Genomic DNA, 13,634 nt, shown 5'->3' with positions numbered 1-13,634 from the left:
TCTTGGATTCTACGTTCGAGATCGTTAACTTGAAAGTCGAAACTCTCCAGTTTCAGCCGTTCGAGCTTCAGGTTAGTGTATTGTTGCAAGGTAATCATGGCTTCGGAGCGGTACAGTTTTTCGCTGACTACGTTCAGGTAAGAACAGGGAATTTAACGTATTTCCTGTATTCTTGCGACCTTCAATCAATCAGTCTAACCGTTTCTGGAAAAATATTCCAAATTTTTTCTTAGCCAGCAGTTTGAAAGTCCGTCAACTCGGTCCTAACCTAAAAACCACGTCAAGAATCGAAAAAGTTTCGTGTCAAACGAGTCTGAAACTTTATTCTCACCTAAGCAATATCAAACTTGTTTCAATTTTCTGTCTCAATCTCCGTGGAAACTTGAAGTGAGCTTTATTGCCCATGTTTTGATCAAAGAATCTCCACTTTTTGTCCTGTCATTGTTACTCTACATCGTTTAAGGCTCAAATTTGATTGCGTCAACTATAAAACCTCATTATTCTTCACCATCATTTCAAAATTTTACATTTTTATTTTACACTTACAGCCCGTCGGGCAAGCTGGTGCAGATCGAGTATGCATTGGCTGCAGTATCAGCGGGGGCGCCTTCAGTTGGCATCAAGGCATCCAACGGAGTTGTTCTTGCCACTGAAAACAAGCACAAATCGATACTCTATGACGAACACAGTGTTAACAAGGTTGAAATGGTTACCAAGCATATTGGGATGATATATAGTGGAATGGGGCCTGACTATCGTCTACTTGTGAAGCAAGCTCGCAAAATTGCCCAGCAGTACCTGCTAGTGTACCAGGAACCAATTCCAACTGCGCAACTCGTTCAACGAGTAGCGATGCTCATGCAGGAGTACACGCAGTCAGGGTAAGATCAGAGTTTTCATGATTTCATATAATTAGCCGAAACTTGACTATAACTTCCAGCTGATATTTACTATGACCTCATGCAATTTAAACGGTTTTGAATGAATTTTATATGTTGTTTTTGACTTGATGTTTGGTATCAACGTTATAAACCATGAAAAGTAGACATTATCAAATTTAGATACAAGATTTTAGCAAGCAGATGTGTGAGAAAAGTATATTTATGGAAAGAATTGTTGAAATCTGAAAGAGTTTGTCGTAAAATGGTTCTCGTTGGAAATTTCCATAATAGATTCATTGTTTTGGAACTGATTAAATAATGTCTGTGCAGAGGTGTACGTCCGTTCGGTGTTTCTCTGCTGATCTGCGGCTGGGACAACGACAAGCCGTACCTGTTCCAGTGCGATCCGTCGGGTGCTTATTACGCCTGGAAGGCAACCGCGATGGGAAAGAATCACATCAACGGTAAAACATTCCTGGAGAAGAGATACAGCGAAGATCTGGAGCTCGACGACGCCGTTCATACCGCTATTCTGACTTTGAAGGAAGGATTTGAGGGGCAAATGACCGCGGACAATATTGAAGTCGGCATTTGTGACGCCAATGGATTCAGGAGACTCCATCCGTCCAATGTCAAGGACTACCTTGCGAACATCCCCTAATTTTTTATTCTATCTACGTTTACTTTTTTTTTTGTTTGTATTGTAATATCCATTAATTGAGTCGGCAATACGAATGTGCTCGCGAATAAAAAAATCTCTTGAAATAAACAAAAAAAAAATAAATAAAAAATCGCTAGTGAATTTCTTACGTATGCCTTTTATATTAATTTGATTGAACAGTGTATATATCTTTTAATGTTTTAGGCATCTTACCACGAAGCAGATTTGTTTGAAATGATGTGTTCTTCCTATTTTCAGCCTCTTCTTTTTTCAAACGGACGACACTCTGTTATCGAATTTGCAATTAACGAAGTTGAATAAATACAGTCAAATTTGGTGTAAAAATTTAAGTTGTGGCATTTCGCCACGCGTGTTAGACGATTGCTATCTCTGACGCTCTCGCGTTTAATTTCGCGTGAGATTAGGTAAAGACCTGTTGGTTTCGTTTCCGTGTTTCTTTTTCATTTTTTTATTCAGTCATTTAAATTCTGGAATACCTGATTCGTAAGTGGCGGTCAAAGAACTCGTGTGAACTGCGGCAAAAATTAACACGGCAATGACGCTCTGCGTGTGCACTTCGCTGTTCAATATTGAATCGGAATATCTAAGAGCTCTCCTCGAACCGTAATATTCGCGAGAAGAAGTTTCGCCGCGAGGGGAGTGTAAAGTTGACAAGGCTCAGTTAATGTTGAACGTTATACAACAACGGTACCGATCTAAGAGAACAGAACGCGAAAGCCGTAACAGTTTCTATACATAATAGAGAGGGTGGTTGTATATTAGGATTAGAACGTTAAATTCAAGTTTCCAAAGTTGAAGTTAATCGATAATCAATTGAATTTGCGGTATATTACGCCATGAGAGCGAGTTCTCGCTTAGAGATTACAAAGTTTAAACAAGCACGGTACGGATCAAACTCTTCTTACAAAGAAAGATGGATAGCTTGCGAACGGCAAAGTGAATATTTAATTCGATTTAGTCGCTAATTCGCTGATTGATTAAAAAGCGTCGCGGTTCAGGTAGCGGAACACAATTTATTGTAGGGACAAAAATAAACGAGTATCGACGATTATACAACGGCGACGATGAAGGGGAAATTTTTTGACACGGAGCTTAAACACGCACGAGGCTATTCGACCGCATTTTCGGGCCAACGAACCATAAATCTATCGGCCTCTGGCCACCCCCGCATATCGTGTTTTCAAAGTTCGCCCGGGTATTACTTATATCCCATTTTCGCGTAAGGCCATTCTGTCCCAGAATATATTGGAGGAAATTATTAAATTTCACCCGGAACCGCGCTGAGAGCAAACGGTAAAAAGCCGTGCGGGGTGCCCTCAAGTTACCTTCTCCCCACCGATTTCCACGATGAATTATTCCCCGAATATTTCTCCCCCTTCCCAAAAAAAAATATTTTCCACCACTAATGTGAATTTTTTTTTTTTTTTTTTGTAACAGTCATGAAAAGTGCGAAATTTGACATGCCAGTCCATATTGTATAAACGAGCTTTTCGAATTTTTGGAACGCTAATTGTCGCAGATTTTGATCCAAAAGACACATCAAATTTTTTGATTTTGTTTTAAACCGCATAGATCTAAATGGCGTGATCAAATTGAGTATACCTGCAACCAAAGTAGAACTGTTCGAAGCTTCGGTGTTGTTTTTGAGGTTTACAACGGGTCGGGGTAAAAATAGAAATAGAAATATCACAAATTAAAATGTTCACAATATCGAATTTTCAAAGACGCGAAAATCTAGTTTAACCGTAGAATTTCAATACGTAGATGATCGGTGTACTAGAAAGGTCAAAGTTTCGAAACAGTCAAAATACAGATTCGTCGAAAGAAACAAGAACATGTATACGTAGTACAAGTAAAAACGTAGAATAGTGATAATTTTTTACAATTATTCTGTACATCGGTTTCGTCGTCCATTTCTAAATTCTATAGAATGGATTTCCGCGTTTTTGCCAATTCGATATTGCGACCTTTCCATCTTCCAATCCTTTTACATTCTCACCCTCGTCGTTCACACTTTGAAGTTCAGATTGACAACTTGTAATTCAGAAATGCGAGTTATCAAACTAATCTTCATTAAAATTGTAACCACCCCCGTATCGTCAGGTGCGCTAAAACGTAATCGCGAGCAGGGTGCCGATCTCTCCTGAAAATAACTGCTTTCGCTCAATTTTTGTCCCTGAGCCGTGATGCGCGAATGGAAATCGTAGTTTGCGCCTAATTGTAGGGCTCGCTCGTGCAGGATTCGCGGAGAAGTGGGCGAATTGGCACGGGGTGTATCGAACCGGAAATGGACAATGGGCTGCAAAGAGGGTGATGGGCTGAGAATCGAGACACCCAACGCCCGCTCTGGAGCATACTCGATGTTTATTGTGCGGCGTGTATACCGACCTCTCCATTCAGGGGCTGAGCAGTTTTGGGTTGATCGAACGAGCCTCGCAATCGGTTATTATAATATACACTTGAGATGAAAGGGATTTTAATTAACTCTAATCGAGTCATCGATTAGACGACGCTGCAGGTTTTACTCCAGGGCAGAAAGCGAAGAGGAGGCCATTAAAAGTTCTCTCGTTAAAATGCGATTGTACCATCCCGATATTATCCATACAGATATAATTATTATGCAGCATGAAACGAACAATGACATAATTTGCCGCCTTTCTCTCTCTCTCTCTCTCTCGTGTATCCGTTACGCTTCGTTCTTCGTTCTCCACCGCGATATTTTATTTTCTCGATTTCCGGTTAACTCCGGGCGCTTCGGCTCCGCCTTCCATTTCAAGAGCTTCCTCATTGTCGGAGACAATGGTCAAGCATCGCTGTATCATAGTCACACCCCGTAGCGAATAATACGGCATATAATAAAAACGCGTATCGTAGCCCATGAACCACCGTCATTTTACCTCTACTCTTCCTTCTCTTTCCTCAGGTCCAGCTGTCCATCCTTCAACGTTCTTTTTTCCAAGCTTGCAGCTTTGCAGCTTTTCAGTCTGCAGAAGTTGACGATCTAGTCGCAGGGTGAAATTTCCTCACTGCTTCGGTATACAATGTAAAAGTTTTCCCTTCTTTCGAAGAAGGGTCCATCGGTTTGGCAGATGAGGAGACAACAACAAATCTTCCTCGTCTTTTACGTACGACACAACTGTTCCGAATGACAAGTATCGTTACATCTTCCCCACCTACGATTGTATACTTCTTCCAAACATCGATCGTTCGAGTTGGTCTTGGAAGTAATTTTTTATTTTATTTCGATTAATTATCGCCGTGAAAAAGTCACCTCTTCGAGCTAGTCGTTACTTTGGACAAGAGTCGAACCTCATTTATTCCTCTACGATGTCCAGGAATAAAAGTTGGAAAAAGTGCTTTAAAGGAGAGGCGCGTTAACGCGCGTTCGTTTCTTAGGGGTTGAAGTGGACCATTTGGGCTGGTCATTGCGGAGGACGACGTGACTATGGACATTTGGCGAGATTTGTTGAGACGGGGAAAACGTGGAACGGTGCTCCGTTCCGCAATATCATCCGTCTAGTTAATTGGTAGGAAAAAGTCGCCGAGTCACCTCGGAGGTCCCGCTCAGAGACGGGACGTAGTCCGATAACGAAAAGAGGGAAAAGAAGAGCTGCTGCAGGAGGCGGGCAGCGGCGGGCCAATCTGCGCCAATGTTCTCGGTGACACGTCATTTACTTGAGCTTTTCCCTCCCCCGCCCCTCATCGCTGTCCATCTTTTTTCCCGCGCCGAAGGTAACCCCATACTGGGAGAATAGGAGAAAGAAAAAGAAAAAAAAAAAAATTACGGATAAGAAAAACGCGAGGACGTGTGCAGAAGAAGGAAATCTACCCTCGGCAAATTTCTGCATTACCTTTTCGCAAAACCGCGAGAATTCACTTCGTTAGTTTCTAATCGCCCGCGTCTATAAGAAAATTTGCAACGAATTGCTGACCTTGTCCCGGTCGGAGCTGTCAAGGAACAGGACGAATCTCCCGATTTCACGGTATCACTTCTCTCGGGGCTTTAAAATTGGCTCGAGTGGTTCTATTCAAAGTCCAGGACAGTTGACAGGATTCCGGTGATGAAATAGAGTAACTCGATGATCCCTCAGCTCCCCCGCTTCTTCTTTCCTCCCTCTTGCAATATTCCATGCAAGCTAAAATTCGTCGGTATCCATCCTCGGCTTGCGGATACGCGTCCTAAACCTGTTACTCGAATCGCGCCTCCGCGAATTTAAGATCGAATGATATTCTCCCCGAAGGGGGGGTGAAATTCGCGAGTACGAAACGAGTCGACTTTTTCTCCCTCTCTGGTTTTCCCCGATTTATCGTTGACGGATCGTTTATTGCCCGCAGGATAAGCGAGTAACCCGTCCTCCTCAATTCGAACAAGACCTCGTCCATAACTCGCCGACGAGGAATATAACGAGCAGTAAACATCGGTGAAACCCAGCTACGGAATGTAATTAAGCTGACATTCGGATGTAAGACAGAACCCGTCACGTAACGTCGCGAGAAGAAGGAGAGTCGGCGGTCTGCGAAGGACGGGTTCGTCGCTACTCTCGTTTGTCATACTGATTAATTTGCGACCAATGAGAGAGACCCGACGCCGCTTTCGCCTCTATAAGGGTATTACATACACCCCGGCCGTTAGTATTATAGGCTGAGGTATATACGCCATATCCTTCCTGACATTTACTAAGTTGTCCCCGGGGAATTCCGCACGTCCTTCGCTCGCTTAATCATTAATTTTCCTTTCGTAAACAGGTGCTCGCCCGCTCACTCGCTTCGAGCACGTCGCAATTTGAATAAACGTTTCCGTACGTACGATATTCAAGCATATTTTCCTCATTTTTTCGCAAAAAAGAAACAAAAAAAAAAAAACGAAAAAGGAATCAACCGAAACGGTTATCGCTTTTCATTCCCGACTGAGCTTGCACGACCGAAAACAAGCAAAGAGTTTAAAAGAAATAGAAAAGCAGCCTGAAATTGAACAAGATATCCGAAAAACTTGACTCAAAAATATGGCAGCAAAAACTCAACACAATTTTCCGAAACATCGATTCCTACCGGCTTTATTTAGCCGGCGTGACTGCTGAGCTGTAACAGGATTCGCGTATGGTGTATTTCTGGTACCTAGAGTGGCGTGCATGGCGTGTGTACTTACGGGGATATTTTGTTACGCCTTACTGCCGCTGGTCAAAGCCGCTAAAGCGAGCCAGCTTTAACTCGCCGCAGCCGACTATCGCGGATTTTTCCGCAAGCTCGAGTGAACTTCGCATCTCTCTCTCTCTCTCTCTCTCTCTCTCGCGAAATACCGGCTTCTCGACACGCTAACCCCTTCGATGAGGTCACCTTTGTTCTACCGATTTTCTCTGGACCTTTATGAAATACGTGTGTCGTAAAGCTGTTTTAGCGTAAAAATAAATGACTGGATTCTTTCGCTGTTCAAAGTCTGAACATTTTGTTTTGCATGAAGAAAAAATGTCGGTATCGTAATCAGAAAAAATTACGCCTAATTATTTATAATTCTTCGCAAACAGTCTGTGGTTCAGATCACATGAAGTATGTGAAAAGACGCTTCTGCTCCTAAACACATTCTGTAACCTTCTGTTTTAGCAAGGCTATTCACGAACTTCGTTTTATATTTTATACGTACACCGTTTCCATAAAAAAAATAAAAAAAAAAAAAAAACATTTCATTCACCCGAGGATAGTCCAAACATCAGTCTCAACCTTCTGAATTGCGATATCATTCCGCTGATCTCTTTCTTACTGTGAGCGTGGGTGCGGTATTCTTCGACTACTTTTGAATTGAAAAATATCTTCAACGATACGAACCTTGGCGCAAGAAGAGATACAATATATATATATTATGTAGATTTGTATCTGGACACGTTTCGCGAATCGAGTCTTCGGGCGGATATTCTAAAGGCTGCGAGGGAAACTGTACGTCCATCTGCAAGAGTCCCGGAAAAAGTTCAAAAAGCTCTGGATGAAAGAAATTTTATTACAGAAATGGCAAATTCTCAATTCGCAATCTCATGAATCGTTTCATCCCGCGTGTATAAATTATTAAACGAAATACTGCGGCATAACTTCAGAATAATTCCGAACCTACGCGAATTTCATTCGGGAAAATAGGAAACGTTTACTTTTGTTCGCCTTATTTTCGACAGTAATAATGGACGGTTTCGGGTATACAATGTACATCGTACGTGTGCACAATACCTGCCACGTGGATTTGTTCGCGACTTACCCTGATTCATATCTCGTAAAAAAGACGAGGGTCAGAAATGGATGGAAAAATTCTGAACCGTTTGGCGAAAAAATATGCGAGGATTTCGCATTACGTATTGACATTTTTTCGAACAATGGCTTTTATCACGATTACAAATCTGGGATACGGGATATCACCGGCCAGAATCAGGGACTAAGTTTTGCAAAAAAGCTTACATTATTACGATGCCATTATACATACATATAGGTATAATTACTCAATCGCGTGTAAGTCGACGTTTTTAATCAAGGATTACAAAATTTTTAAAGAAATTAATTTAAACAGTGGGATGAGTACGAAAATGAATCTTAGTTTTTAAACCTTTGATGAAGAACGTAGAAAGTTTTTCAAATTTTTCCAGAATTCCGTTTCAATTCTAATAATAATGTGAGTCATCTGAGATTTGTATGGAATAGTGAAAATTGTGATTTTCACGCGTTGAAAATCTTATACCGCGTAACGCGAAAAAAATGATATAAAATTGAATTTGCAAAGTAGCTGCTTTTTCGTTTCCACGTCGACGTTTTGCACGCGATCACACCATTCGCGCTTTTCGCGTCATCGGCGCAGAATCTCCGGGTTTATCTCCGAGCCGCGGTCGACGAGCTGATTTTATAACGTTGAATTACGCCGCCTGACCGTACGGCTGCAGTGTAAGTGGATTTTCCACGAGAACAACGACGCGTCAAAGTACAGAAAATTGCGCGTCGCGACGGTACTTAACCGAAACTTTACCTCCGATACAGAGAACCTTGGATTAATCCTCTGTGTTGCGGAGCGCTAATCGTACAGAGATGCGTAGCAAAAACGTGCTCATTTCCGTAAAAAATATACGTACCTATATTTTCTAAATTTTCAATGTTGAGCTTATTTTTCTATTAACAATTTTTTGTTAGAAATATTTTTACCACTTTTGTGCATATTTTTCTCTACTATCTTCTTATATTTCCACCCTTGTATTGGTCTTGTATTTTGGTCAATAAATTCGATTCGATTCAATTCGATATATTCTTCGCGTGATTTCCGATGTAATTAAAATTCCCATCACCGCAGTAAATATATAAATCGCTAATTAATTTCGTCATTGCTCGGCTACAGGTTTTCATATTCGTAAACGTTGTAGGAACGAAGGTATGCGTGTCGTACATTGCATTACAAAGTATAGGTTATACCCCAGGGTGCAAATAAATACGTCTGACATGGGTAAATAAAACAGGGAGGATTGCAATTAATTTGCCCGCAAAGGAAAACTTTGACGACTGTACCACTCCCCGAGCTGTGGATGCAGCATGGTGCAATTGCAAACTGCAATCAATACACATCTGCAATGCCCGTCCACCTGAACCTCATTCGCAGCTTTCGCGTTACGATCTGCACTCGGCTGCTGTAATGATAATTGCGACAAACTGACACCGGCAGATGAAAAGTCGGTGGAAAAGCGCGGATCGATCGTTTCCACGCGTATTTATTATCTCAGAACTGATTGGCCCCGTAGAGCAGCCTGCGATATTCACTCCGTGGCGTCGTTAGTTTGAATCGTTGAAAATGATGTGCGGAATCATTGATCGGATCGTTCTTCTCCCTGCGATCATCTCAATCGCTGACGAGTGAAAATCCGTGTGATTTTAAAACCCTGGCATAATCGTATATTCGAGAAGTCGCAAGATCGTTGAAACGAAAATCCTCGAAAGTCGTACCTAACACGTTTCGTTCTCCTAAATCGAGGCGAAGTTATATTATACGCGTCGTTAAACGAATCACATAGAAGGAAATTGCGCGCAATTAAGGGCGAAGAACAAGCCAGAGGAGCAGTCGCTTTAGAGAGCGACTAAGTGTCTCTTGTGCCGAGTTCATTTTGGTAACAAGAATTCGTGATTATACACGTCGCTCGTCGGGAAAATAAAGCCTCCGTGAGGTAACTTAAGGGGGGAAATAGGTTTAGGACTACGTTTCTTTGAGTGATTTTTACGAATTTTATTCTTGGCAAGAAAGAAATGTGCATAATTTATCGAAACTTTGAAGTCAAATCTTATACATATATTCAAATGAATATTGTCATTTTTCGAAGTATCTTCTTGGAAAATATAGAAGGTATCAGCTGCCACCCATCGGAGGTCACCATCACACCGGAGGCCATAGTTTTCATCTGAAATCAATAGTTACAAATTTACTTCAAGGTCGTGTCTTTCTTCTATATCAACCTAAATTTCAAATAATATCATTGTTTAAACTGTTTTTTTTATTGGAAAAAAAAGTTTTCAAAGAATGGCAAAAAATTATGCTCTTTTGTTCAAACACCTCTAAAAAATGCAGTGTTTAATTTTTTTGGGTCAAATTAGGTTCACATAGAAGACAAACACGTCATCAAAGTAAATTTGAAACTCTATTAATTTCAGATGAAAACTGTTGGCCTCCAGAATGTACACGAACAGCTACGTCTGACGGAGACCTCTGACATCATCCATATTTTCCAAGGAAATACTTTCAAACAATCACGACAGTTACTCGAATATATGTATAAAATGTTACCAGAAAATTGCAATAAATTATGTACACTCCATTCTTGCCAAAAGAGAAATTGACGATGTAGCCGGTTGTCGAACTTGCCCAGCAATGGTCTTCTTTTCCTCGGATCGCAGGTGCGGATCGAACGAAACGCCAGCTGAGTGAAAGAGGTACGATTATCTCCAGTAACGCCGTCTATTTACTCCGTTCGTGCACATCCCACCTGTTAACTGTTCGGTATAATACCTACTTCCTGGTTCTTATACCACCCGGAAAACCAGGCGCAGGACCTGGACTTAATTCCGCCAAGGTGTTCCGATGGTTATTCCTGACTTCTCTGGGATTTCCATCGCAGCGCCGAACCCTCGACACGTTGCATATGCACTCGAGTGGCTATGCCGGCACCTGCAGCTGCTCCACTTCGATTATTGACGCTCCCAAGTCACGTCATTCCACCACTGCTCTACTTTTTCTATTCAGCTTCGACTTCGTTCCCTGCTCAAGACGGCCTGCAGTCGATAGTCGGCTGCGGAAGGACACCGTCGTATTTATTACAATCTCGGTCCCGAAATGCTTGAACAAAAAAAAAAAACAAATGCCAAGAGGATTTTAAGCCCTCGTGGATTCCGAAAGCATCGTTATCCGATGATCCTCTCTAACGAAGGTGAACCATAAAGGATATTAAAAACGAATGTTGCGATTAGAGCGACGAGAATACCGAGCGTTGCTGAATGGGGTGACATTTTTCTGGATCATCCGTCCGTCAGGGCTTTAACTGAGGGTCACGTTGCGGAGAAAGGGCGAAAAAACAAGGTCAAACGTGTCCGCTGGTGAAATTTCAAGCTCTCCTTTTTATTTATCCTCTTGATTACTCTCCGGGGATGAGAGGGGGGGGAGAGAGAGAGAGAGAGAGAGAGAGAGGGAGAGTGAGGTAGCAGGCGACTATCAACGCGACGGCACGCGGTTCGAGCTCCGCGAATGCGTGGGAGCTGCGGAGGTGGCTCAGGAAGAACGTCGCCCTCTTGGAATGAGAGACGGCGGGTCGATTAGGACGAAGCAAAGTTTTATTTAATCGCCTGGTACCCATAGAAAAGCCTCGCACGTGTCTCGCCTACCTTACGTCCGGGGCAATTAGACCGACTCTAACGGTTATTCAGCTGCTCCTCGAGTCATCCCGGAGATAAAAAGCCCGTTACGCAGCTCCGGGCGTCGCGTCGTTGCTGCTCTTCGACTCTTTTGTGATCCGGAATAGGATCCGTTAGGCACGGAATGCGGTACTGCGGTGCATTACCAGCTGGTCGCATTTCCATCCTAGGCTCAATGTTGGAGTCACTCTTCGGTGAGGTCATTTAAAAATTGAATCATTGGACTCGTAACGTTCATCGTATGACAAACCGTGAATTGGGGGCTTTAAAACGAACGCAACGTTGTACCTTTTGGTTGATGACACTTGACGTGGATTCGTCCGGCATTCTCTTCCCCCCATACTTGGCTGGCAACCCATAACGCATGTCGAAACCAGAATTGGCGGTCGAGTGACGGTTTTACGGAGTGTGAGAGAGGAGCGGAACCTCGTCCATTAGCTTTATTGCGTTACATTTAAATCATGGAAATCATAACAAAGCGAGAGATGAGAGTAGAGGTCTTTGCGAGCTCCTGGCCTGTTTTGCAAGGCTGGACAATGTTGTGCAGGAGGGGTTTTAACTGTACGGGTAAATTAGCCACAGTGGATTCTAGTCCTACACCCAGGACCCGAAACGCGCGAATTGATCGCAGTCTCTGACCCAAACTGTAGGTCTGTATCTGTGGTACACAAATGCGGCTGGAGGAAACTTTGCACGTTCTCTGTGACGAGACTTTTCCCTTTGGTCGCTTCTCTGGCCGTATGCTTTTCCATTGTCCTCATCGGGAACAAAGCGGAGCTGGAAATAGTTGAGCAAAAGCGAGCCCCTTTAGCTGTTTCGCATTGCTGAGGAAAAGTAGCTGCAGTCGGCGAATCAGTGACACTTGGAAAATCGTCATCATGACCGAGACTCGACTTCGTTCCGGTTTTTATCGGGGTCAGTATTGCAGATGGTCCATAATCCACAGCGGTATCTCGACTCTCCGTAAAAACACATCAATGTCAGAATCAAAATTGTCCGTCGAGATGTTTTGCCACAGTGTCAATTCATCCGGGAACTGTGGCGGCCATTGCGACCGAAGCCTCGTGTTGCGTGGCTGAGCACCAGAGGCTCCATTAGGTAATTGAGGGACTACCTCGTCGTCTGTTCTTCTAGATACACGGAACATTCCGTACCCAATTAAACATTCATACACGAGGACCTAGAGGTTTGAGCTTTCAAGGATTTCAATAAGTACCTGAACATATTAGGATCTCGCGCTAATTTGGGATCCATCAAATCATCGTGAGTGGATTATGCATTTCGCATAGGTCGAATTCTATCGCAAGTACGGTCGATACGGAACCTCCGATGAAACGACTGATTGGAATTGGTTTCGAGAAGATTCATATCCATCTTTCGACTCAGGCTGTGAACGGTCGCCATTCTCAACCCCCGGCAGAGACTCGACTAGAAGTGTAGGTATACCGGGTACGTGATAAGAATGGCAAAGAAATATAAAAAGCCCATATCTCGGGGGGTTCGGAGGGCAGGATTGGTGCGGATTTAATTACACGACTCAGTGACAAAGTGCGGGAGGTGTAAGGTGGACAGATATGTTATTATACCTACGCGATGGGGCGGGCCTCGCCACTAAAGTACATCTGCCTCGTGGGAATTCCATAAAAAATGTGGCCCGGTGGAAATTTAGATGGAATGTAAAAAGGGAAATTATAACGTACAACGCCGGGCCGGTTTAAATGTTCAACTGCCGGAGCCGAGGTTTTTGCACAGGCAGCTCGCCGGAGGAATCGCTTATTACGGCTGACCAGCCGGGGTCGGGAGGACGATCCGGACTTTTAATCAGAATCGGGTGTCGGCACTTTGACTTTGCGTAACGCTGCAAGCTTAACACCGGGAGCTTGTTTCCCTTATTCGAAGGGCGAGGCGAGCGACGGAGAAGCGCGGGATAAACCGATCGGCCAAATTGGCTTCCGCGGCTCGAGACCGTCGACCGTGATAAAGTCGTAAATCCTCTTCGTGGTGTGGGGAATTTTCTTGTGTACTGATGAAAAAGCTCAATCTAAGATACAATTTGGCCCGCTCGAAGTCGAGACAACTGCAACGAATCACGCCTACGAGACACCCGAACGTCTGACCCTCCAAATTGCCCGGGAAAATCACCGAGCTTTGATTCTTCGGGA

The 13,634-nt window shown here is 43.3% G+C and overlaps 1 protein-coding gene and 1 long non-coding RNA gene across 2 annotated transcripts; one reads left to right on the top strand and one right to left on the bottom strand.

The window, feature by feature from the left end:
* The first annotated feature begins 1 nt into the window (after position 1).
* Positions 2–1,669, top strand: LOC124185876 (proteasome subunit alpha type-2). The gene is made up of 3 exons (XM_046577097.1): positions 2–137; positions 549–881; positions 1,212–1,669. Exons 1-3 carry the CDS (start codon positions 97–99, stop codon positions 1,540–1,542), a joined length of 705 nt encoding a protein of 234 aa, XP_046433053.1. The 5' UTR covers positions 2–96; the 3' UTR covers positions 1,543–1,669.
* An 8,195-nt stretch (positions 1,670–9,864) lies between these two features.
* On the bottom strand, positions 9,865–11,670 carry LOC124184416. Its single transcript, XR_006871193.1, has 4 exons — positions 11,443–11,670; positions 10,578–10,853; positions 10,352–10,484; positions 9,865–9,968 (listed from the first exon to the last, which is right to left on the bottom strand). It is a non-coding gene; the product is annotated as an uncharacterized LOC124184416 (long non-coding RNA).
* Between the last annotated feature and the right edge of the window lie 1,964 nt (positions 11,671–13,634).

The sequence above is a fragment of the Neodiprion fabricii genome, chromosome 6, assembly GCF_021155785.1.
Source record: "Neodiprion fabricii isolate iyNeoFabr1 chromosome 6, iyNeoFabr1.1, whole genome shotgun sequence".
Taxonomy (NCBI): Eukaryota; Metazoa; Arthropoda; class Insecta; order Hymenoptera; family Diprionidae; genus Neodiprion; species Neodiprion fabricii.
This window is presented reverse-complemented; position numbering and strand designations above follow the sequence as displayed.